At 40.5% G+C, this 24,823-nt stretch overlaps 1 protein-coding gene across 11 annotated transcripts in view; it reads left to right on the forward strand.

The window, feature by feature from the left end:
* The window catches only part of ST3GAL6 (ST3 beta-galactoside alpha-2,3-sialyltransferase 6), an 82,780-nt gene that overhangs the window by 37,490 nt on the left and 20,467 nt on the right, over positions 1-24,823 (forward strand). For 3 of the 11 annotated variants that reach the window (XM_045584024.1, XM_045584023.1, XM_036448390.2), the window contains 5 exons: positions 8,392-8,491; positions 12,898-12,948; positions 16,139-16,216; positions 21,873-21,976; positions 23,019-23,082. In XM_045584024.1, the coding sequence (XP_045439980.1) occupies positions 8,403-8,491; positions 12,898-12,948; positions 16,139-16,216; positions 21,873-21,976; positions 23,019-23,082 (386 nt within the window). In that variant the 5' untranslated portion in view covers positions 8,392-8,402. Of the gene's footprint in view, positions 1-8,391; positions 8,492-12,897; positions 12,949-16,138; positions 16,217-21,872; positions 21,977-23,018; positions 23,083-24,823 lie in introns of those variants that run through there. The other 8 variants (XM_045584025.1, XM_036448391.2, XM_045584026.1 and 5 more) reach the window with 6 other exon arrangements.

Below are 24,823 nucleotides of genomic sequence, written 5' to 3' on the forward strand. Positions count from 1 at the left end.
GAGCCTTAAATATTTAATTTTTAGTATTTAAGTAGTTGGTGACTGTTTTGGCCCATAGTATAATGCCTTTCAAGACAGTCTTAAACATATCCTATATTCATATCTGGGTGATACCTCCATGGGCTGAAAAATAAAATTTGCCTTCAGTCTTTGGCATGAGATAAGCCAAGTCCACATCAGCTCCCTGTCCACACTGACAGTCCTATCTTGTCATTATGAAGCGTGGCTCATGGCCTCTGGCCAAAGTGTTTGCTAGTTTCACCTCTCTCACATACACAGTGAGTTGCCTTTTAGAACCAGGCTGGAGGTCAGTTCCTTGACGGTTTTCTGCTCATCCAGCACAAGAGGAGAAAGGAAAGCTAACATTTGTTGCACGTATTAAAAGGGCCAGTCTCTGGGCTGGCTAGTCTGTCTGAGCCATTGGTTAGCCGCTTCAGTGATGTGTACAATATCCCAAGCACCTCACTGGCTTGAACTTTGACTCGGATAATCCCAAACCTTAATTCTCTCCATCTCTCAGATTTTACTAATGATTTCTCAATAAACAGAACCATGCTCCCTTCCCCCCAGTCAATACTATGCTTAATAAGTAAAAAAAAAAATATTTTTTGCTTAATACTAAAATAAATTTAAGTTCATTTAAAAAAATATCCTATATTACATCAAGATAGCATGCATTACAGTGGGTGAGGAAGACGGAACAAAGTGCAAAGGGGGGCACAGGCTTTGTTCCCTTTGCCATCAGCGGATGCTGGGCTTTCTGCCAAAGCAACACCCAACTGCATCTTCCTGTCAGGCCAACAAGAATGCAGCACAGGCCGCATCAAGCATGAGCCAAGTTTGGCTTCCTCAAAACCCATGCCTTTAACTGTGTACCAAGAGAACAGCTGACTTTGTGTTAGTGCACACAGACCCGGGGAAAATCCTGAGAATGAAAACTTCCCCCTTACGTGGAGGGCAGAGAAAGACCAAAGATACAGAGTGGCCACTCCAGGCTGGTAACTAATAGAGATAATTCAGGGAAACTTACCATGTTTTAGGCTGTTGGAAGACAAACTGGATGCCACCAGAACAGCAGAAGTCTAAGATAAGAAAGAAAAAGATTTAGTAGGGATTTGAATTTGGGAGATCTTCCTCTGTGAGAATGACACTTGTGGCCCGGTGTTTAGATGTTAATATGGCTGTGTATACCTGTGGGTGAGGGGAGGTGGTGCTTCCTGGCCTGAGGAGGTGAATATAGGGAGGAACATGTCAGACCAGGGCTCCTACCTTCTCCCCTCTTTCAATAATGCTTCCTTGGCTCCTCATTGCGTTAGGATAACAGGATCCCTCCAGAGACTGAGCAGTTCCTCCCCACACAAGGCTGGGGAGTATCTGACTCATCCAGGGAAGTAACAGGAACATCCCGTTGCAGACACTGTACCAGGTCCAGGGGCCACAGGGCCTGGTGCTCTGTTTCATAGTTTGTTGGACCATCCGGTGTGAATGAATCAAAATTATACCTTTTTGTTTTTTGTCAGATTGGCAAAAAAAAAAATTTTTTGGTGCGCCACAGAATTGTAAAATTAGTTTATGTGTGCCATGAGATGAAAAAGGTTGAAAATCACTGATATAGGAGATGGAACCTCCATTCAATAACTCTATTGACCAGGTCACTATTTTTTTATTTTTATTTTTTTAAAATATATATTTTATTGATTTTTTTACAGAGAGGAAGAGAGAGGGATAGAGAGTTAGAAACATCAATGAGGGAGAATCATCGATTAGCTACCTCTTGCACACCCCCCACTGAGGATGTGCCCGCAACCAAGGTATGTGCCCTTGACTGGAATCGAACCCGGGACCTTTCAGTCCGCAAGCCAACGCTCTATCCATTGAGCCAAACCGGTTTCGGCAACCAGGTCACTATTTTTAAGGGCAACCCTGCTTCTTTGCTATGCCCACTCTTCCGGTATACCCAACTGATGGCTCACTTGCTAAAGTGTATCAAGGCATCTGATTCCTGGTTACCAAGGTGTGGATGCCTTCTAGGCAGGGACATGGGAGACAAGGTCTGCTTCATCCTCTTGTGAGTCCAGATCTCTTGTCCGCATAAAGGTTTGCTCATTATCCACCTTCTTCTTTATTGCCATTGTGCTTTTCAGGCACTCCTTTAAATGACCCACCTGTCAGTATACAGGATCAGCCATCACGGTTCATGCATGATTACCAACTAGACAGCACCTAATCCAGCCATTGTTCCTGTTTCCACGCAGGTAGTGTTGGTGGATGGGTGAATGGTTGGATGGTAACTGCCTTCCTGGTAGAAGGGTTATCCTGCCTAGAGCCCTACCAAGCTCCAGCTGGAACTTCCTATATTGCAGATGGCCAGGGCTGACTCAGGAATGGGAATGGGAGCATTTGGAGAGTCTGTCTATTGAACAGGGCCTACTAATTGCTGCATCTCTGAAGGCAGAGGACTATTTGACGGTGCTACTCTGTTGTCAGTAAACATGCCATTCAGTGGGTGTGGGAGTCTGAGCCGTGGAAGAGCCCATTCCAAGAATGATGTTGTCTATCTGCCCGCCCTTAATGCCAAGGGAAGTTCTTATGGTGACTGGCTGCTCTTTGGTAAGAGCACTGTTCACTGTCAATAGTTGCTGTTCTATTGGGGTACATCTGATATCTGTTCCTTCTATAATTGGGACCCAAATCCAAGGGACACTCTTTCCTTTTGCTGTTTTTGCCAGAATGCCCAGCCCATGCTTCTAGGGTTACTGAACATCTAACTCAGATTCCAATCCTGCCTGGGACGTTCTAGGGACTTTGACTAGTACTTTTATCTTCTCAAAGGCAGCCTGTTGTTCGGCTCCCTATTCCCACATATGTCCCTACTTAACTATATAATGGTTGAAGGCATTCTGCTACATGGGGCATAAATGTTTACCAGTCCCCCAGAATTCCACAAAAATTCTCTTTCACATTTTTTTTTTTTTTTTTTGGCAGATTAGGCTAGTACCGGGGTTGGCAAACTGCAGCTCGTGAGCTCCATGTGGCTCTTTGGCCCCTTGAGTGTGGCTCTTCCACAAAATACAGCCTGGGCGAGTCTGTTTTGAAGATGTAGCATTAGAATAAGTTTAAGTTTAAAAAATTTGACTCTCAAAAGAAATTTTAATCGTCGTACTGTTGATATTTGGCTCTGTTGACTAATGAGTTTGCTGACCACTGGGCTAGTACTTTGTGACATTGCGGATCTCATACGACACTAAAGGACTTTACTGCAGCGCCCGGGCCTGGAATTTTCTGCATATTCCCTGCCCATCCTCCTTGCTGTAGGTGGTTCAGGAAGGCCTGCAAAGTTTTCTGCGCAAAGCAGATCTTCACAGGTTAGCATTAGGTCATCAATATGAGCACCCTTCACAGAGGTCGGGAAGGAAGACGGTGCAGGTCCAGAGCCACCATCCCAGGGCACACGGTGGGGCGAGGGAGCAGCTGGAAGGCAGACCCAAGTGGGAACACATTTTCTCCCAGTTCTTTGTCACTGTGAGGGTATCAGCCTTGCAGCAAGGAAAGGCTACAACCCATCCAGAAGATATACATCCAACAAGGATGTAATGGAAAAACAGTACCAACTGCATCTGCTGGATAGTTGGATGGTAATTGCCATCCAGGTAGATGGAGTTGCAGGTGAATTACTAAGCCCTGCTTAAAGGCACCAGGGTGAACAAAGGAACACTAACACTGAGACATGGGTTTCCCAGGGAGAACCAAGCGGCCAGCCGGCGGGTTTCCGTAGTTCTGACTATTCGTTTGATGGACAACCCTTGTCTGCCCATCTTAACTTCCCTGACTCAGGAGCAGATTGCTGCCATATTACAAGGACATCAGGACAGCAAAAGTCTGGCAATGAGGGGGCATCTTTACAGAAGCAGGGTGGACTTCGTATGTGCCATAATCTTTACAGATGTTGCTGCTTCCTTTTGCTGAAAGTCGTCCAGGGCATTTCAAATGCAAAAGGTTAACTTTTACTATTGAGAAGATTCCATTTTCTTTAGTAATCAAAGACCTGATTAAAACAACTTAAATAAAATTATATTTTTATTTATTTTTAAAACGTTGGTATTGATTTCAGAGAGGAAGGAAGAGGGAGAGAGAGAGATAGAAACATCAATGATGGGAGAGTATCATTGTTTGGTGGCCTCCTGAATGCCCCACATTGGGAATCAAGCCTGCAACCAGGACGTATGCCCAGACTGGGAATTGAACCATGACCTCTTGGTTCATAGGTTGATGCTCAACCACTTAGCATGCTGGGCCAGAAAATTATTTTGCAAAAATATAGAATCCTTGTTTTCTAAGCAGAAAACTTTTTATAATATCAGGAGCAGACCCCAAATCCAACAAAACAAAACAAAACAAAAACACCCAAAAAACAAACAAAAGCTTTGTCTTTTTAACTGAGAAAAAGAGAACCAAACTCTGTTACTTAATTAAATCCATTTTAATCTTGGCAAGCTTGACCACACATTAAATATAATTTTCTTCAAAAGCTTCTTTTCATAAACCTTCTACAGTTATTGCTAAAGCAATCACTTAAAGGCCTTTTATTCTACTTAAATCTATTTTATTATTTCTTAACAATTATATTTAGATTACCCACAAAACTTGATGAGACTTTAGATAAAATCAGCCTTCATTATAAGTTATTTTTTGTTGATATATTTATAAGCCTAGGTAAAACAAAAGGTAAAGATATATTTGTTTTAATTAAACTAGCAAACTTAAGGTAGTTTTAATATCAGATATTTTCCTAAGTCTCTTGATCATGAAAAGCATTTAGGTTGGTTTCTATATTTCTGACAATTTTAGAATATTCAATTCTTAATTTAGTGCTTAAATCCTTTAAACCAATTAAAGTTCTTTTACCAGTCAGCAATACCACTTGAAGATAGAAAATACCACACAAATATTGATACAACATGTGTATAGACATACATGAACATACAAACAGATGGCACACAGAGACCTCCTGGCTTTCAGAGAAGAGTGTGCTCTGCTCAGAGGGTCTTTCCTCCCTCACCTCTGTCAGCCATCCTGAGCTAACAGAGTGTAGACATTCCAGTGTCTTTTTCTAGTTTCAGTTCTCCTCCTACTTTGCTAACTCTGGCTTCTCGCTGGGTGACAGTGGCCAGTCAAACCACCCATAATAGGCACCAGCCTACGGCCATAACTTCTCCTGCCTTGACACAGATGTTTGAGACCATCTGGCATTTTGGGGGCATCACTGTAGTCACACATGTATCGAGTATAGGGGCCACCCCACATGAATGTACTAGTATATGTCCTACCTGGGATTTCCCCTACAGATGCCCTTTTCCCAAAGCCCGCTTTTTTTTTTTTTTTTTTTTTTTTTTTTTTTTTTTTTTTAAAGAGATATATTTTATTGATATTTCACAGAGAGGAGGAAGGGAGAGAGATAGAGAGCTAGAAACGTCGATGAGAGAGAAGCATCGACTAGCTGCCTCTTGCACACCCCCCACCGGGGATGCGCCCGCAACCAATGTACATGCCCTTGACCGGAATCGAACCTGGGACCTTTCAGTCCGCAGACCGACGCTCTACCACTGAGCCAAACCGGCTTCGGCCCAAAGCCCGCTTTTTGTTGTTGTTTGTTTTGTTTTTGTTTTGTCTGCTGCCTGGCTTGCAATTGTTAGTCATACTCAAACCCTGGAAAAGCCCAGAGAAAGAAAATGTACCTCTAAAGTGGAGGACAGAGAAAAAGGCAAAGAAATAGGCTGGCCACTCCAGTTTGGCAATTAATAGAGTTTATTAAGGGAAATTTAATCTTGGAGACATGACCAGGGTGGCTGCAAGGCAAAATCGATTCCTGCAGCCACTTGGCAGGTGCCAAAGGATTATATAGAGCAAAGAGGGGCAGGGGCGAGGGTAGTCACAGTACGGTATGCGGATGCCAGCAGGTGTGGGCAATCACATGCTTGTCCATGTCAGGACAGCAGCCTGTTCCAGGAACTATCATGAAGTGGAGGCAGGGGCAGGGATGCTGATTTATGTCAGAATAAACATCAGTTCCCATCAGTCTCTAAGTGGTTGCAGTAAGCAGCCTCCCTCTTCCGGCCCCGGGTCCAGCTTGTGCGTCCAAATAATGTAATTATGGGACAGTCTCTCTGCCACACTGTACGGTTAGAAAACAAACAACAGTAAAATTCCCAAACATGCTCAGCACGTGTTTTTGTGTCCTGTGTTGTGCCATTTGTGACAGATGCCTGTCATTTTGGTGGTGTGCTCTCAAGCGTAAACACATGAGTTAAGGGGATTGTTTGATAAAATGTAGATACTACATGTGGTTTCCTCCATTTTAAAAATATGTGGGGAATGATGATAAATGCATATTTGGCCCCCAGGTTGGAAGAGGTGGACAGAGTTACTTAAGGTCCCCACAGCTGGGAATTATGTGGAGTTGGGCCATGAATCCTGTCTTCTGATTTTCAACCGATGTTGATGCTGCTCAGGGATTATGTATACTAAATTAAAAGTTTGTGTAAACCACGATTGCTCTCCCCAGACATAGCATTCATTTTTAACTAATTTATCACAGTGGAATGTGGGGTGGTGGCTGTCTTAATAGCAGTGGGAAACACCAGCTGCCACTGGGAGGCAAGATTGTCAGCCTTGACTGGATAGTCCCTACAGGTTAGCACACAGCCCACGTGCTCAGTAATTCCAGAGGTCTCGACTCGAATAGAGCACAGCACAATTATGACATTTGTTAAGAAGATGTTCATTATCAAGGAAAGTTTAAATTATGTTCAGGGATGATTTATTTTAAGAGCTCCATTTACACTTATTTTTACCATGAAAAGGGAGGCAATATTACATTATTTGGAAATGCATGCAACCACATTTGCACATTCTACGCTGCATTATCCTGATTGAGGGTAGGAGTGAGAGGAGCGGTACATGCAGTTGTCCAGATGAACAAGAAATGTATTAAGAGATGAAAGGGAGATAGTATACCTGTTTAAAGTCACAATAATTGAAATAAAAGATCTATTGTGGAACCATCCTATATAATAAAAGGCTAGAATCAAAATTGTTCCCTCAACCAGGAGCTCGACCAGGGGCAGGGCCAACCACCCTCAGCCCCTTCTCCTGGCTGGCCTGGCCCAATTGACTCAGATTGGGGTGGGCCGGCCTGACCCAACCTATGCACATATTTGTGTACCAGGCCTCTAGTATATACCGTATTTTTCGGACCATAAGATGCTCCGGACCATAAGACGCACCAGTTTTTAGAGAAGGGAAATGAAGAAAAAAAGATTCTGAAACAAATAGTGTCCTAAAATATTTTATGTGCATTAAAACCCAACATCACAGTAATAAACACATGTAATCAACCCTGTAAAGTAAACAGCAGCATTTAGAACCATTTTAGAGCCGGGCAAGCACACAGAGACCACACAGAGCTGGGCAAGTAAAAAAACTTTTTTTTTTAAAGTATATGTGTAGGCTATATTTGAACCATAAGACGCAGGGACTTTTTCCCCCCCACTTCTGGGGGGAAAAAAGTGCGTCTTATAGTCCGAAAAATACGGTAATAAGTTTGTCTTTTGCATTTAATTGCATGTGGAAATGAGGACTTATTTATTTCTATCTTTGAAATAAAAGTGGGAACTACATAAACATGTTTTGGGTTTTAAAAATATGTATATTCTCTAAAGTCTTTTTTTTTAATTTAAGGATTATATCAAGGTTTTTCTGTCTACAAATGTGTGATGAACTACCATACGACATTTAATACAAAGCACGTAATTAGCTGAATTTACCTGTGCTAAGATATTGAAAAATCACATAGGTGCATCTAAAGGTGTAACAAAATTGAGGATATGGGAAATACTTTTAATAGCACTTTTATCCATATTTTATAAAATTAGAAAAAGGAATTGTAAAAATTGTAATGCATAACACTTAAAAGTCATTTCAAGGACTAAAAATATTTACATCTTAAGGTATACATTCACTTTCTATTGAGAGAGAGAAAAATAGATACTCATTAATGCTTCTGAAAAAAGCTTTCAAATTTCAGTATAAAATTTTGTTCTGAGTGAATGTTTTTCTTTCTTATCCAACATGAGAAAGTAGTAAGGAGCCACTAGCTTTGAAACAATTTAGCTGTTTATTGGGTTACGCATACATTATGTTGTGTTGATAAAAGAGACTGAGGAAGGACAGAGCAAAATTCTCTTTCTGCACATTTAGTGGGCATTTTGAAAATAATCTGCCTACACCGTTTTCTTCTAATTTTCTCTTTTTATATGTTTATTCACAAGTACTTATATTTGAGCCATTGGAAAAACACTGTGTAACAGTCTTGCCCTTGGACTTGTGTTTCAGGAGAGCCAGCCATGAGAGGCTACCTCGTGGCTATATTCCTGAGTGCTGTCTTCCTCTACTACGTGCTGCATTGTATATTATGGGGAACAAATGTCTATTGGTAAGTTTAATTTTTGCTATTTAAAAATAACTTCCAAACTGGTCTTTCACACAGACACACAAATGATATTAGAGGGACCTATTAAAATCGCCTGTAACATTTTGAAACTTTTTAAGCTTTCCATTATAAACTAGAGTTTTATCATTCTATAATAGTACCCTGTATGTTTTATCTCTAATAGTTTTAAAAAATGATAAGCAAACACCGGCTTATCTTCACTTTCTAGTGAAGCCATGGTGTTGACCATCTTTGGGATATAACTGTCTTCATCTAATATTTCATCTTCTTGAATTGATGGAGTGATTCTTGTACTCAGAGATACTCGACCTTTCTGCCTGAAATGCTTGGATGAGATTGTTTGACAAAATGTAGATACTTCATATGTTTTCCTTTGTTGAAAATATTTGAAAATATTTGATGAATGATAATATCTGTGTATTTTTTTTTAACAACTTTGAGTTAAAATGTCACATATAAAACTTTGAAAAGGTAAAGGTAGTTTTATTGCCAAGAAAACTCCTCTAATAGGATTTTTACTCTTTTCCGCATTCTCAGTCCTTTGAGAAAAAAGTATTGATGACCTTTAAATCCAGAATGGATGGTAATATATTTTATCAAAATAAACCACACAACAACTTCCTGTCTTAGACAAAGTTTAGCTCTTTTTGCAAGTGTTTCTATAGTAGATCCTAGATCATGTTTCTAGCCTGTGTTTACTATATACAAACATAAACTGATACCTCTGGATTTAATCATCACTGGTTGATTGAAAAACAATTGTAATACTCTTCATGAAAGGATGTTAAACAAATAAATTGTCACCAGAAGAGCCCCAATGCTAGGTAGATGGCTTTAGCCATACTTTTTAGGCTTTGGACTAAAATATTTAGCTAGAGAACTTAGTCTGATTATATACTACATGAAAATTATGCCACAGGAATCTCCTTCCATCTCCACCACATACTGTCTCTGTCCCACACTTACTAAACAAAGACAAAAACAAAAGAGAAGAAAGCTTACTAGATCAATATTTACTTCCAAATACATTGCTGTCCTAGGAGAAATGGTGAAGACAATGAACTGTCTGAATTCATCTGTCATTGTTTTAATTATAGCTGATTTCTGATTTTATGCTATTGTGCTCAGAGAAGATGCTTAAGATTTCCACCTTCTTGAATTTGAAGAGACTTTGCCTGTGTCCTAATATGTGGTCTATCTTGAAAATGTCCCATGTACACTTGAGAAAAATGAACATTCGGTAGCTCTGGTGTGAGGTGTTCTGATGATGTCAATTTCATCTGATCTAGTGAGGCATTTAGGATTGCTGTTTCTTTGATGATTTTTTTGTTTAGAGGATTTATCCAGTAGGGTATTAAAGTCCCCTATTATGATTATATAAATCTATTGCTGTAGATTCATCCCTTGATATATTACAGAAATATATATATATATATATATATATATATATATATATATATATATATATATATATATTTGGGTGCTCCTATATTGAGTGCATATATGTTTACCAGAGTTATATCCTCTTATTGTATCAATCCCTTTATTATTATGAAGTGGCCTTCCTTATCTCTAGATATGGCCTTCACTTTGAGGTCTATTTTGTCAGATATAAGTATTGCTACCCCTGCTCTTTATTAATTTCCATTTGCCTGAAAATTTTTCCCCCATCTCTTCACTTTCAGTCTATGTGAGACCTTTGTTCTGAGGTGGATCTCTTGTAGATAGCAAATATATGGGTCATGTTGTCTAATGCATTCAGCTACCCTATGTCTTTTGATTGGAGCATTAAATCCATTTACGCTTAAGATTATTATTAATAAGTACTTGTTTGTTACCATTTTCATTCTTTATGCCTGTGTTTCTTCTTCCCTAAATTTCTTCTTTTTACAGCAGTCCCTTTAGCATTTCTTGCATTGCTTTCTTGGTGGTAATAAACTTCCTTAGCCTTTTTTTGGATACTAATTCTTGAATTCAGTCCCTTGCTTTGCATCACTTTGTATTTTTCATTCCATTCCCTTTGGCTTGATGTGTTTCTGTTGAGAAATCAGTTGATATTCTAATGGAGATCCCTTGTCAGTAACTTTCTGTCTCTATTTGGCAGCCTTTAAGATTCTCACTTTGTCATTGATGTTTAATTATGTTCTGTCTTGGTGTCACTCTTTTCGGGTACATCTTGTTTGGTTCCCTGTGTGCTTCTTGGACTTGTATGACTTTTTTCTTTTCAATATTAGGGAAGTTTTCTGTTATTATTTCTTCAAACAGGTTTTCTATTCTTTGCTTCCTCTCCTTTTGGAACCCCTATTATATGGATGTGGTATTGTTTTGCATTGTCCCAAAGCTCACTTAGGCCCTTCTTCTGCTTTTTAAGTTTTCTTTCCAGTTCCTGCTGTGCTTGGGTGGTGTTTTATACCTTCTTTTTTAACTCGCTGATGCAATTCTCAGCTTCTTCTAGTCACTGTTGAAACTTTCCATTGCGTTCCTCATTGCAACTATGCCATTCTTCATTTCCTCTTGATTCTTCTTAATTTCCTCTTGATTCTTATACATGTTGTTGAATTAATCTTCCATCCTCTTTAGTGTTCTTATAACCATTGCTCTGAATTCTTTCTCTGACATATTGCTTCCCTCCATTTTGTTTATTTCCTTTCCTGTGATTACTCCTTTTCTTTCATATGGGGGTTTTTCTTTGTCTCCCCATTTTTGCTGTTCCTTTGTGATTGTTACTATGTTTTACCATGTTTCCCCCAAAATAAGACATCCTCCGAAAATAAGACCTAGCGTATGGAAAGATAAGACATCCTCTGAAAATAAGACCTAGCACAAACATTGGGAGAAAAAATTAGTATAAGACACTCTTATTTTTGGGGAAACAGGGTAGATCAAACTGCTATGCCACCCAGATTTTTTGAGTTTGTCTTATATAGTAGATGTTTTGTGGGACTCAGTGGTACAATCTTTCTGGTCTTCTGGGCTGGATAATCTAGGGATGCCCCTTCTTGTGATTTTGGATTCTCTTGGTGTAGTTGGGTCTTGATTGTTATTGTACTGTTGTGGATGGAGTCTTCTCTCAGAGTGTCTGATTATGTGGCTCACTCTATCACATTGACCAAACAGCACAAAATACAACTCGACAAAAATGACACAAAGGGAACAAAACACAAATATACTCACAACTAATAAACTTAACCCTTTGCACTCCGCTGTCCCCTCTCAGGGGACATCGGAATTCTAGCATATCATTCGGATGTCCCCTCTCAGGGGAGATTGCAGTTTATTAGTGATTACGGGGAATTGAGTTTCCACCGCAAAGTAGCGTCAAGTAGCTGGTAGCCAATGTCCAGAATGGTTCGGAGTGCGAAGGGTTAATATAAATGACCACCAGAGAAAAGGAATTAAGAGAGTGAGAAGAAAGCAGAAATAATATGAAAAAAAGGAAAAAGGTAAGACAGCAAAGAGAAAGAAGGAACAGGAAGAAAAAAATATATAGGGAGAAAAACCCCCCACACAGAATAAACAGATAAACCAAAAAAATACAAACAACAAATATCCAGAAAAAAAAAAAAAAAAAAAAGGAGGGGGGCAGAATCTATAGAGGAGAACTTATATACAGAAAGTAAAGTTAAGGAATTGAATGAATAGATGGAGGACCTCAGTTCAGTATAGAGGCATTAGAAAGAGAATGAGTGGATAAGAAAAAAAAGAAAGGGGGAAAATTTAAAGATAAATAAAATAAGAAAAATTAAGATAAAATAGCAATAAAAATAGAATAAAGAAAAAATATGAAAACAGTAAAAAAGAATGAACAAGAAAATAAAGAAGAAAAAATTTAATAAAAGATAAAGAAAAAATAAAATGAAAAAGTGAAGTCTCATTTGTTTCAGCCAAGTTTTAATGCCCCATGGGGGACTGGTTTAAGATCCCACTCTTCTGTTCTGTCTGCCATTTCTCAGTTTCCTGTTAGGTAGTCACCACTGTGCTGAAGTTCCAAGTGATCCACATTGCTCCTCTGTTTGTTTCTATCTCCACAGCCTTGACTGCAACCTGGTGGGACCAGGCTTCCCACTTAGCCTGTCTCCCTGCTGTCAATCTTAATCTCTCAAGTGACTGTTTCTGACAGGGCTATACTAGGGACACTGTTGTATCACTTTCTGGGACCGAAAGACCTCTATTCAATCCAGTCCCTGAGGACTCTTCAGGTCTATTCAGATTTTTTTGTGTCCATTGTTCCACTTAGGGTTTAGTCTCAGTGTGGCTGTATTATCTCCCTTGAGGCTGCTGGGAGGGGCTGGCTTTTCGGAGAAAAATGGCTGCTTTGGTTTGGAGGGTCAGGAATGTCCCAGTCCTGGATTTCTGGTCAACTCTCCCTGATTCACTTTCCTCCACAGCCTTTCCCCAGACTCCACAAGTCCGCACCTCCACCTGAACCACAGCCACGGGTGAGTGTTTGTATTTGAAAGGTCCTATGAACTGGGTTTAGCGAATAAAGCCAAGACCAAACAGAGGCAAAACAACCATGCAACTGCTAGTTTCTTTCCCTGCACACACACACACACACACACACACACACACCCCAGCACTGTTCGGCGCTCTGGCCGTCAGTCAGGCCACCCCTCTGGGCTCAGCCTCTTGCCGTTATGGGCTTAGATCTAGAACCCCCTGCCACCGTCAGCCCTGTGGACTTCTTTCCACAGTCAGGTTTCATGCCTCTCCTCAAGGGACACGGACTTGTTGCAGTGCAGGTTCCTTCTAACCCTCTCGTCCTGGTGCTCACGAGACTTCCTCCAGCCCAGATCCTGATCCTACCATTCTGCAGGTGTCCTCTGCCTTCCCGGCTGTGCATTGTCACCAGCTGTTGTATTGCTCTTACAAAACCTTCTGTGAATGTCAACTTTTTCAGCTTCGAGAGTCCTCCAGTGATTCTCAGTGAGATTTCCTTAAATAGCATTTCCTCAGAAGATCTCAGAGAGCAGAATTGTGTGGCATAATTTTACAGGGTCCATTGGTTGATTTTTATATGTGCCCTGACTAGTGATCAAACCTGTAACCTTGGCATATCTGGATGATGCTCTAACTCACTGAGCTCCCAGCTAGGGCCAGCACAGTCTTTTATAACCAGGATTTGAGGAATGTTCATGTCACTCCTGAGTTAATGCTTTACTCCAGTCGCAGAAAGCACAGTAGGAAGTTACCTCAAATAGATGTTGCTGTGAACTTGCTTCCTTAAAAACTACAGTGGAACCTTGGTTCTCGAACTTAATTCATCCTGGAAATCTGTTCAAGAAGCAATTTGTTTGAAACTGAATCATTTTTTTTTCTCAGTAGAAAGAATGCAAACTGAATTAATTGGTTGCAGACCCCCACATGATTCCCTGTTTTAATCTTCTTTATATAGGAAACATTTCTTTTCTTAAATTTATCAAACCACCCCCTCATAGCCTAAAATGAGTCACTTCCAGCTCTCCTCCCCAGGGTGTCTTTCAGGAGGTCAGTATAGGGCAGTGTTCAGCCAACTCATTAGTCAACAGAGCCAAATATCAACAGTACAATGATTGCAATTTCTTTTGAGAGCCGAATTTTTTAAACTTCTTCTAATGCCACTTCTTCAAAATAGACTCGCCCAGGTCGTGTATTTGTGGAAGAGCAACACTCAAGGGGCCAAAGAACTGCATGTGGCTCGCAAGCCGCGGTTTGCCAACCACTGACCTAACCTATAATTGGCCGCGTGTCAAAATCATGGTTTTGTTATTGCGAAGGCATGATATGCCAGGTTGTTTGAACAGAATTACTTTTTAAGTAATTGTGACCACAAAACATTGTTTTTACATTAGGAGCTGTTCATCATTTGAAACTATTCAAATAATGACTTGATATGAGTTACAAATCCCAGGTTTTTTAATAATAGGGTGCATTGTGCTATTTGGGCGGTAAGGAAGAAGAAAAGAACAATAAGGGGGGGGGAAGCATTGATCTGAACTAACCACCACATGAATTACTTTGCGGCTTTTATTTATGGTAAATCCTCATTTTGGGAGGCAGAGAGCAGCTGCATTCGGAAAAGTGATCCAGTAAATGTATTTTGTTTTATATTTTGTAGCAGTTAGTTATAAACCAGTTAAAAAAAGATCTTTTATACTTGCAGTTGTTGCTTATAGAGTATTTTTGTTCTAAGTTGATTAGCTCTTGCCTTTATTTTACAATGATTAATGTGATAAACTTTTAGTTAGGTTTTCTATAAAAGAAACCAGGTGAAAATGTACATAAAACACAGAAATAGTATACAAAACTATTTAAAAATCAAGTATTTTTCTGCCTAAAATTTGTTTAGCTTAAGACTTCTTCTTAGGGCATTTGTAAAAGCAAGTGAAATTCAATAAGATTTTTGATTATTTTTTTGTGCCCAGAGATAGTTTTTATAATTGAAATAACATTCCAGCTAAACAAAACATTGCTAAATGCTGATATTTAACAAAACATTGCCTCGTATAATTTCTGAAAATTATACTTGTTCTGAAAAAGGTGTAATGAATGCCCTGATGATAAAAAGATTTCACACTTGCACACACAACTATTAAGACAGATTATTGTCTTTTTAAAAAAGTCATCCAAAATTTTTCTTCATGATCTAAAACAGTTCAGTCTGTATCTCTTAGTAACCTTAGAAATTAAGCAGTATGCTTCATTTTGTCCTCCGAATAAAGTTTTTATGACCTGATGTGCTAGTCTACCATATTTATCTATCTTCCTTACATATAAGTCAAGGGATTCCTGCCACTTACGGCATTCACAAAAGTGCCCCTCTGCATAAGGATATTACTGGCCTCAGAGTTCAGGAACCTCGCAGTGCTAGCTAGGAGGATTTGGTATTGCCTCAAAATTGAAAACTGAGTCTATCCATGAGGAGTGCAGGCTGTTGTTTTACTCAGTCCTGTGAATTATAGAAGAAGATGGATTAGTTTTCTTGTTAGATTAATTAATTCATCACATAATGGATGGCCATGAATGTTTTTATAGTAAGCTGTTTTCTGCTTTCCTGACGAAGCCTGGCACCTGCCACCCTATCCCCTTCGCTTGTTTTTGTTTTCTCTGCCTTTCACAATGCCCTTTCAAATTGTGGAGACAAGTGATCCATTCAGGAGACACACAGGCCTCACCTGTGCCAGGCACGGAGGAGAGCTAGGCGTGACTCTGAGCAGTGTGACATGCGGAGTCACCGGATCACGAGGCAGGGTGAGTGCCACCTGCTCAGGCCCGTGTTCCTGTCACAGTGGTAGGGAGGACCCATATAGCCGTGTGCGCTGAGGGTCCACTGAGCTTCTCAGGCATTGGGGGATGTCTGAAAAGAGCCAGTTGTGGCTTCCACAGCACAGTAACCTAGGCCCTTCCAGAGTGCCTTCAATTCACCCTGGGCCGCTCAGTACCTTTCCCATCTCCCTTGCCATGCATCCGGAAATCTTCACATGTGCTCAGGACTTGGAGGAGGTGCTGTCACAGCTCGGGGCTGCTGTGAGGACCTTTGTTTCCTGCCTGAGAGGCGGCTCAGTGGTGGCACCGAGCTCCCAGGGCGTTTGCTTCCCTGTAGTCCCGCTGCCCGGCTCTGCTTTCTGACCAATGCTTTCTGTCTTGCAGGGTGCCACCTGTGGAAATGAAACGAAGAAATAAGATCCAGCAGTGTTCATCAAAGCCAGCATTTGCCTCTCTCCTGAGGTAAACCCATGCAAAGTGGCATGCCAAGTGTTTGGCATGTGTTTGCAATCATTTCCAGTTAACCTGGCTTCCTTCCTTCCCACACAAAGCTTAGCGCTGTAATGCGGACGCCCTACATTTAAGGAAGAGCTTGGAGCTCCCGTCTCCTTTTGTGCGTTAGTCAGAGCCCTGCATACATGTTAAGAAAAGTCACTGAAGGACGCAATCAGACCAGTGTTGCTTTTGCACAGGTGAGATTAGAGAGGTCTATTTGGTTTGATCATAGAAAAGGGAACCGTGTTTTAGGGTTTTATTCCCCCCACCTTCTGTCCCCATTTTATCTTCCTTCCTTATTTGTGGCTTCTTCCCCCTCCCTTGTAGGTTAAGTTTTTCAGTTAAAACTTGCATGGACTATTAATGAACTACACATTCATCTATATAGAATGTAAATGATGACTGTTCATCATGGTTGTCAGGACTTGTAGGGAATTTACTCTTCCATCCACAAATAACTTTTTGCCTCTACCACCTCAATTTTAATAAGCTAGTCAAGATGATCCTAGATAAGGAACAATAAATAATTATCTAGTCTGGGCATGATTAATTGTATAAAATAGGCATGAGGTTGTTTTTTAAAAAAACTTCTTATCTATTGTATTAGGACAAAAATCACATTTTCTGTTTTTTTTTTTTTATTTTATTATATTATTGCACCTTTCCGATACTAGTTCTCTACCTTTTGGAAGCTGCAGATCTCATTAAAATCTCTGGAAACCTGCAGATATATAAACTACTTCTGCATACAGTTATAGGTGAGCCACCACTGCTTGCATTCTGTCCATGGGAGATCTCTGGTTAGGGCCACTAAAAGACTTGAAGAAGATCTTATACTTTTTTTTTTTTTTTTACCATGACCTGTATGAAGAAGTACATTTTACTTTTATAATTTAGTATACATGCATATTTACAATGAGAAGAATTTTTGCTTTTCTTACTCAAGATGCCCTATATTCTGCTCTATTTACTTAAAAAATAGTAAAGAGACTATTTAAGTGTTTGACCTATGAGTCAGGAGGTCGTGGTTCGATTTAAGCATATGCCGGGGTTTCGGGATCCATCCCCAGGAGGGAACATGGAGGAGGCAGACAATCAATGATTCTCTCTCATCACTGATGTTTCTATCTCTTTCTCTCTCTCCCTTTCTCTGAGAAATCAGTAAAAAAAAAAAAAAAAAAAAAAAAAAAAAAGGTGATCATGAGTCACAAAATTGATTTCATGAACCACCTGTGGTTGGCAGACCGAAGCTTTAAAATGCTACTATAGAATCAAGGTATTCTTCAACTTTATATCCTTTCTGAGAAAACCCTAAAGGGTTAAAGCATTTATGTAGCTTTGCTCAGCAGGTTCAGAAGTCCACAGTGTAATGGGCAAGTAGACTTGGCACTTGTCCTGTGAGTTGTACTCACTGGGGGCAGTGTGATCTCCTCTGCAAGGAGGAATCAGGAGCAGCTGTGCTGAGAAACCTGGAGGTGTTGCCTGCAGTGCTGTAAGCAGTTAATTAGTTACTTCACTTCTCATAGCTTCAGTTTCTAAATGGATTCATAGACTTTACCTGCCCTTCCAAGCATTTGTAGGTGTAACAATAGCAGAAATATAATGTAATAATGATACATTATAATATAACTAGAAGCCCAGTGCACAAAATTCATGCATGGGGGGGTCGTCCCCTCAGCCCAGCCTGCACCCTCTTCAATCCCGGACCTCTCGGGGGATGTCCGACTGCCGGTTTAGGCCCAATATGGGATCAGGTCTAAATCATCAGTCGGACATCCCTCTCTCAATCCTGGACCACTGGCTCCTAATCGCTCACCTGTCTGCCTGGTTGCCCCTTACTGCCCCTTTCTCCCCTACTCTTGCCCCCCCCCCCCTCCCACCAGCCTGTCTATTTTAAATGATAGTCTTAATGGATATAGTAATCTTGGTCTCAAGTCCTTGCTTTCCATTACCTTGGGTACTTCATGCTATTCCCTTTTGGCTTGTAGGGTTTCTTATGAGAAATCAGGTGACAGCCTTATGGGAACTCCTTTGTAGGTAACAGTTTTTTCTTCTTTTGCTGCCTTTAAGATTCTCTCTTTGTCTTTAATTTTTGACATTTTAATTAAGATTTATCTGGGCATGGGCCTGTTTGGGTTCTTCTTGTTTGGGGTTCTCTGTGCCTCCTGGACTTGTGTGACTTTTTCCTTTACCAGGTTAGGGAAGTTTTCTGCCCCTTCCTCCCCTACTCTTGCCCCCCCCCCTCCCCACCAGCCTGTCTATTTTAAATGATAGTCTTAATGGATATAGTAATCTTGGTCTCAAGTCCTTGCTTTCCATTACCTTGGGTACTTCATGCTATTCCCTTTTGGCTTGTAGGGTTTCTTATGAGAAATCACCTTCCACCTTCTTTATAACTTTTTTTTTTTTTTTTTTTTTTTTTTTACCTTTCTGCCTCTTCTGGTACACCTGCTATTCTAATATTGTTATATTTAACATTGTCCCACAGCTCCCTTAAGCTGTCCTCCTGTGTTGGTGTTTTGTTTTGTTTTTGTCTGATTGATATTTTCAACTCTGTCTTCTAATTCACTGATTTGATCCTCAGCTTCTCCTAATCTGCTGTGTATTCCTCCCAGTGTGTTCTTAATTTGTGTTATGTCAATCTTTATCTCAGACTGTTCTTTTTTCATAGTTACTATATATTTTTTTCATGCTGTTGAGCATCTTTACCATCAGTACTCTGAACTCTGATTCATTTAAATTTCTTATCTCTACTTCATGTATCTATTCTCCTGGAGAATTCTCTACTTCTTTCACTTGCGGGTTGTTTATTTAACTCCTCATTTTGCCTTTTTGTTTGGGTTTGTGACTATGTATCACCTTCTCTACACCTTTCAATCTCTAGTGCAGGACAGCGTTTAAGGCTGTTTCTGACTGATTAGATCAGGAGAAGACGCAGCCTCTAGACTAGAGACTACCTCTGCCTACAAGACTGATAGGATTCTGATTTCAATTGCCCTCTAGGCAATCATCCTCAGGTGTGGCGAGAGTTGTTTTCAATAGGTTGGGACAGTTGCTTCTGCCCAGAGGCTAATTAATTTTAATCTCTTAAGTGGCCTCAGGGCAAGGTGTTTTCCAATAGGGTGTGAGGACTGTCTTCTCCCCAGGCAAGGTAGATGTCTATGTGGGAAAGATGTCCTCTGCTGTGTGAGGGAATAACCCAGTCCAGAAAACTTGAGGTGTCTGCCTTCTGAGCTCTATCCTCCAAGACCCTAGTCATGGCTTCTGCTCTCACAGCTCCAGTCCACTTCATGCTCCTCCTGCCGGAGCACAAGGAGGGTGGCTTCACCGGGAATTTTGTGTGTTGGCCCTTAAAGAGGTTGCCTGGATTTTCAGCTGTTCCTCTCTGGCAGGCAGCAGCAAACCCCCCCCCCCCCCCAGCTGCTTTTCACAGCCAGATGTCATGTGGGTACTCTCCTCAGTTTTGGGGGGCGGGGGGGGGGGGAAGGAGGGGGCAGAGGGGAGGAGGAGGAGGGACAGCTTGGGGATTAGATCCTAGAGTTCTCAGTGGCAACCCTTCACAGCTGAGATATCTCTCTTGGACTTCATTTGCTGTCCATGGGTGCCTGGCCAGCCGTGTTGCACTTCAGCCCCTCCTACCAGTCTCTATATGTGGTCTCCACTTTCAGTTCTTGGGTATTAGGGTTCTCTCCTGCGAGTTTTCTGTTGATTATTTAGCATTTTTTTCTTCTTTCTTTTCTGTATTTTAGTTATAATACCAGTTTAATCCTGGGAGCTTGTCTATGCAGCATCCACTTACTCTGCCCCCATTTTTATTTATTTATTTAAAATCTATTTTATTGATTTTTTTACAGAGAGAAAGGGAGAGGTATAGAGATTAGAAACATCAATGGATGAGAGAGAACCATCGATCAGCTGCCTCCTGCACACCCCGTACTAGGGATGTGCCTGCAACCAAGGTACATGGCCTTGCCTAGAATTGAACCTGGGACCTTTCAGTCCGCAGGCCAGCACTTTGTTCACTGAGCCAAATTGGTTAGGGCTGCCCCCATTTTTAATCTCCTATGAAAATGTTTCTTACATACCATTATATTCGCAGGGTCGCAAAAATTTGTTGTGGGCCTTGAATTTAACATGCTTGATTTACTATATAATATATAATTATTACAGATAAGGCTAATCATGAGCATATATAGTGCTTATGACATAGTGCCAAACTATTACTTCATTTAGAAATAAAATGTAAGCCATCTAGCACAAGGTTTGACTGGCAATAAACATTAATCATTGGTCATCATATCATCACCCCTACTGACTCCAAAGAACAAAGTCCTTTATTGCCTTGCTCTCTGGATGCAAAGTCATCTGTGGTTCACTTTCCCAGGTTAGGGAGATCTTGTGTCTCCTCTCAATCTTACGTCAGGTAACTTGACACTTCATCTCAGAGCAGATCCTGAACTTAGGCATCCATCCTGGTATCCATAGGACCTTTCAAGATTGGCTGGACCTGCAAGGCTGCTATCACTATGACAACTAAATCTGGGAAACACATCATGTGTAAAGCAGGAAGGGCTGGTCTCCCACCTGTTTCCTTAGCCTGAGTACATGTGAGGTTTTAGCTCAGCTCTGAAAAAAGTTAGTGGCACATGAGTGGCAAAGCCAGGATAACCTGAAGCCAGTTCACCCCTACTCCATTCTGTCTGTAGCCTCTGAAATATACTGTAAGGGGCACTCTGATCTCCACCTGTAGTTTTTAGAGTAGGAGAAAGTAAAGGTGATGAGTCTGGACAGAGGGGGCTCTGTGTGGGTATTGGGGGGGAGGATTAGCTTGGTTTGCTCTGTAGCATTCAGTCCTTCTAGTAGATAAAAAATAGCATGTTATCTACTCCTTTTCTTTAATTAAAACTTATAAAAATTTTATTAAATAATAGTTACATAAAGAATTATTTTAAAGTTTGAATTCATTCAGTCATTTATTAAATGTATGTTGTCTGCCTACTCTGTGCCAGCCACTAAAAGTGAGAAAAAGCAGAGGCACCCCCTACCCTCATCAAACATTCTTTTGTGAGAGAGCACCTGGACAGACAGGCAGTAAATAGAAAAATGCCTGGGGTTCTTGTTCTTCAGTTAAACTTAATTTAATGACATCAGGAATTTACTTCTAGCTATATCTAATGTTAATGTATACTTTATTTTCATGGTTGACACATTCATACGTACAGTGCCTTTACTTTTGGGAATAGGTTGGCATCCATATTTTTATTTTCCCTTATTAGTTCCTTTGTTTCTTTCTGTGTATGGCAGCTAACATTTTATCACTTGGTGTTGGTTTGTTTTAAAATTTTGTTCCCCCAAGCCCCGCCCCCTTTGCTGTTACGTAGTTTTGGTTCCACTACCTGTAAAGTGTTTCTAGGCTGGTCATGTAGTTCCATTGCATATCCTGTTCTATGTAACATTTAGATACTATTTAAGGTGATTTTAGATAATTTAAAAAATAATTATACATTTATATAGTCAATATAACAACATGAATAATATGCTACAGTTATTTTCAGTTGTGACTTCAAAAGCCTACCAATGTCATGTGCACTTGGGAAAATCATTTCTTATCCTTATCTTCCAGGTTCCAACAGTTTCACCCTTTTCTCTGTGCAGCCGATTTTAGAAAGCTCGCTTCCTTATATGGTAGCGATAAGTTTGATTTGCCCTACGGGACGAGGACATCAGGTCGGTAAAGCTATTCTCACCTTGCCGTGTTGAAAATGAGCGGTGTTTGATGTGAACGGCGTGTTTATATAAAAATAGGCCGTTTGATCTTTCTGTTTCATAATGATTTCTAAAGAATATTATTTTGGGATGGGAAGAGGGAATCCATTTTAGTATAGAACTCCGTTTGAGGCAGGATAGAATAAGAGGATTAAAAAGGTAGATTTTTATTGTTGTTGTTAAGACACTAATTTATACTTTTGTTCTGCCACCGCATTGTTAATGAGTCCCAACGCCTTATCTTATTCCAATTAGAATTAGCAGGACAACTCTGTGTGTTAACTTCCTCCCCATCTCCCACTTCACCTCTTTACTTGTGAGTTTTCTTTTACTTCATCAGCAAGTTCTAGCTCCTTGACTGAAGAGCTAGATTAAATTTTAAAAATTTAATCAGTGGGTGTTTTATTTTTGCTAAATTTAGAGAGAAATATTTCATCCACTAATAATGAGACACTTTCCCCTCTGCCTGATACCTGATTGGCTTACACAACTTTATGTTCTCCATTTTGGGGAGACTCTAAAAGCCCAGAAGGTGACAAGCCTACAGTTTTCTGACTTAAATTTTGCTTATTGATAGATTGATTGATTGATTGATTGTGTGTGTGTGTGTGTATGTGTGTGTGTGTGTGTGTATGTGTGTTTTAAAAGGGTATTGCAGAGAATTTGATAGGTAATTCAATAAGGATAAATTTGCTGCCTTTGATTTCTACACTGATTTTAGTTTCAGAATTATCTGATTCTGCTAATTTGGGGATTACTTTTTATGATTGTTTTCCCACAAAGCCCCTTATTTTTCATGTCCTCAGAGCATTGACCATTGTGATGTGCCTATTAAGTAGTGCTGGCTAAATGCAGTTGTATCATGAATCTTCATCCCAGGAGAAATGAAATGTAGCTACACCAGTTGTAATGGCTTTGGGGAACAAATAGAGGAAAAGGTGGCTTCCTATGTACCCAAGAAGCCACGATTCCTTTCACTCACAGAACTTCATTTGTTTTCTAGCGGAATATTTTCGACTTGCTCTTTCAAAACTGCAGAGCTGTGACCTCTTTGATGAGTTTGACAAGTGAGTTCATTTCCTTGCCTCTGTTTGACTTTTAGTTTTAGCTGAAGTGGTTCAAAACATGCACCCCGAGGTAAAATGTCATCACTTGGGAAAATTCCACAGCATTGGTACATAACTAAGACACCTAGAAGTGGTTTCTTGAATAAACAAACAACACTTGAAATAAACAAACTACAAAAATAATTTAGAAGCTTTGTAATGTAATTGGCTGGCTCAAACCTTTGCAGAAGTCATACGATGGGCGATACTAGTGCAAAGTCAGGGTGTTTTTAACCCACATTCATCTTTGCTAACTTGTTCCTGAAGAATTAACTCTCATCCCCGTTAATCAGCTCACAGCCTCACTCCCGGGCTGTTTCCCACACCCCTTCCCGTACATATTCTGACCTGTTCCTCAGGGACCTTTCTGTTTCATTTGAATATTGGGTTTCAGAAGCAGCTCTCTTCTTTTATTCAGAATTATATTTGAGCAAAGCAAACAGCTTGCTTAGATACACATTTTCTGACTACACACGATAATTTAGCTTTTAGAAAATTTTGATGTCAAGTTCACCCCCTAGAAATTGAATTGTCAGTGTAATCTATAGTGTGTTTTTCCCCCCCACACAAAGTTTTAAGCTACAGAGGGATGATATGTATAGTCTATAATGGTCTGACCTCCATTCAAAAGTAGAATGCAGAATTTCCCTTCTTGCACAAGAGAACAGAGGTGCTATTGGGAGCAGTGTGTATGTGGGGGGGAGGGGGAAAGGGGCGGTGCAGAAATAGGTTAGTGGACAGTGGTATGAAAATGAAAATAGAGTTTACATAATAGAGAGGGAGGAACAATGCTAGATTTTGACTGAGTTCATCTCACCTGCCTCTGTTGGATACCCGGATTATTGATGTGCGGATTATGTTCTATATGCTGGTTCATTTCAGTTTGTACCAATTACGATGCCATCAAACTATCTCAGTTTTGGTGTTTGATTGTCTACAACAACAACCAATATATTCTCCTTTCACCTAATGTTTAGATAGCTCTCACTTGTAGAATATTTTTTTGTGTAGACCTTGGCCATGCATCTGTGCTTTATGTCAATTCTCTCTAATTTTTACCACCACCCTGAAAAGTACCCTTGATGATCTCCATTTTAACTGGAGAGACTGAGGCTAGGCAGACAACCGTATGTGTTTGTTACACCTGCTAAATGCCCGAGCCAGGATGTGACCTAGATTGATTTATCCAGTGCCTAGAGTTCTGATTTACAAGTGATAATGATCATTCCTCAGATATTTGCAGCAAGTATCTGCGGATATTTGAAAAGATTCTTGGCCCTGTACATGTGAACTACTGACAGGAGACCGGAGGGTATGTGAATGAAAGTTTCCTTTCTGCTTTGTTTTTATCTTAGAACTAGAATGTGCTTGAGTTGCTTTCAGAACCTCTCAGGCACAGGTGTTTATCACGTATGCACTGGCAGGCTGCTGCTTCTCTGCTGACTTGTGCTTGTCACTCTGCCCCACCTCCCTCTCCCACCTCACCTCCCCATCACTGCGAGTGTCTCCCCCCCTACCCCCCTGCACCTCCAACCTCCAACTCGGGTTCATAGCATCTCCAGTGTTGGGAGGGAGGTGGGTATGTTGGTAAGGAGAGACTGGAAGTCATGCAGATTGCACAAGAATCCTTCAGTCTGAAGTCGAATAAATGCAGACAGAGACTCGACAGGTGGAGAGCGAATGGAAAACTCCATTTTGGATC

Source organism: Pipistrellus kuhlii, unplaced genomic scaffold (genome assembly GCF_014108245.1).
Source record: "Pipistrellus kuhlii isolate mPipKuh1 unplaced genomic scaffold, mPipKuh1.p scaffold_m20_p_2, whole genome shotgun sequence".
In the NCBI taxonomy this organism is placed as follows: domain Eukaryota; kingdom Metazoa; phylum Chordata; class Mammalia; order Chiroptera; family Vespertilionidae; genus Pipistrellus; species Pipistrellus kuhlii.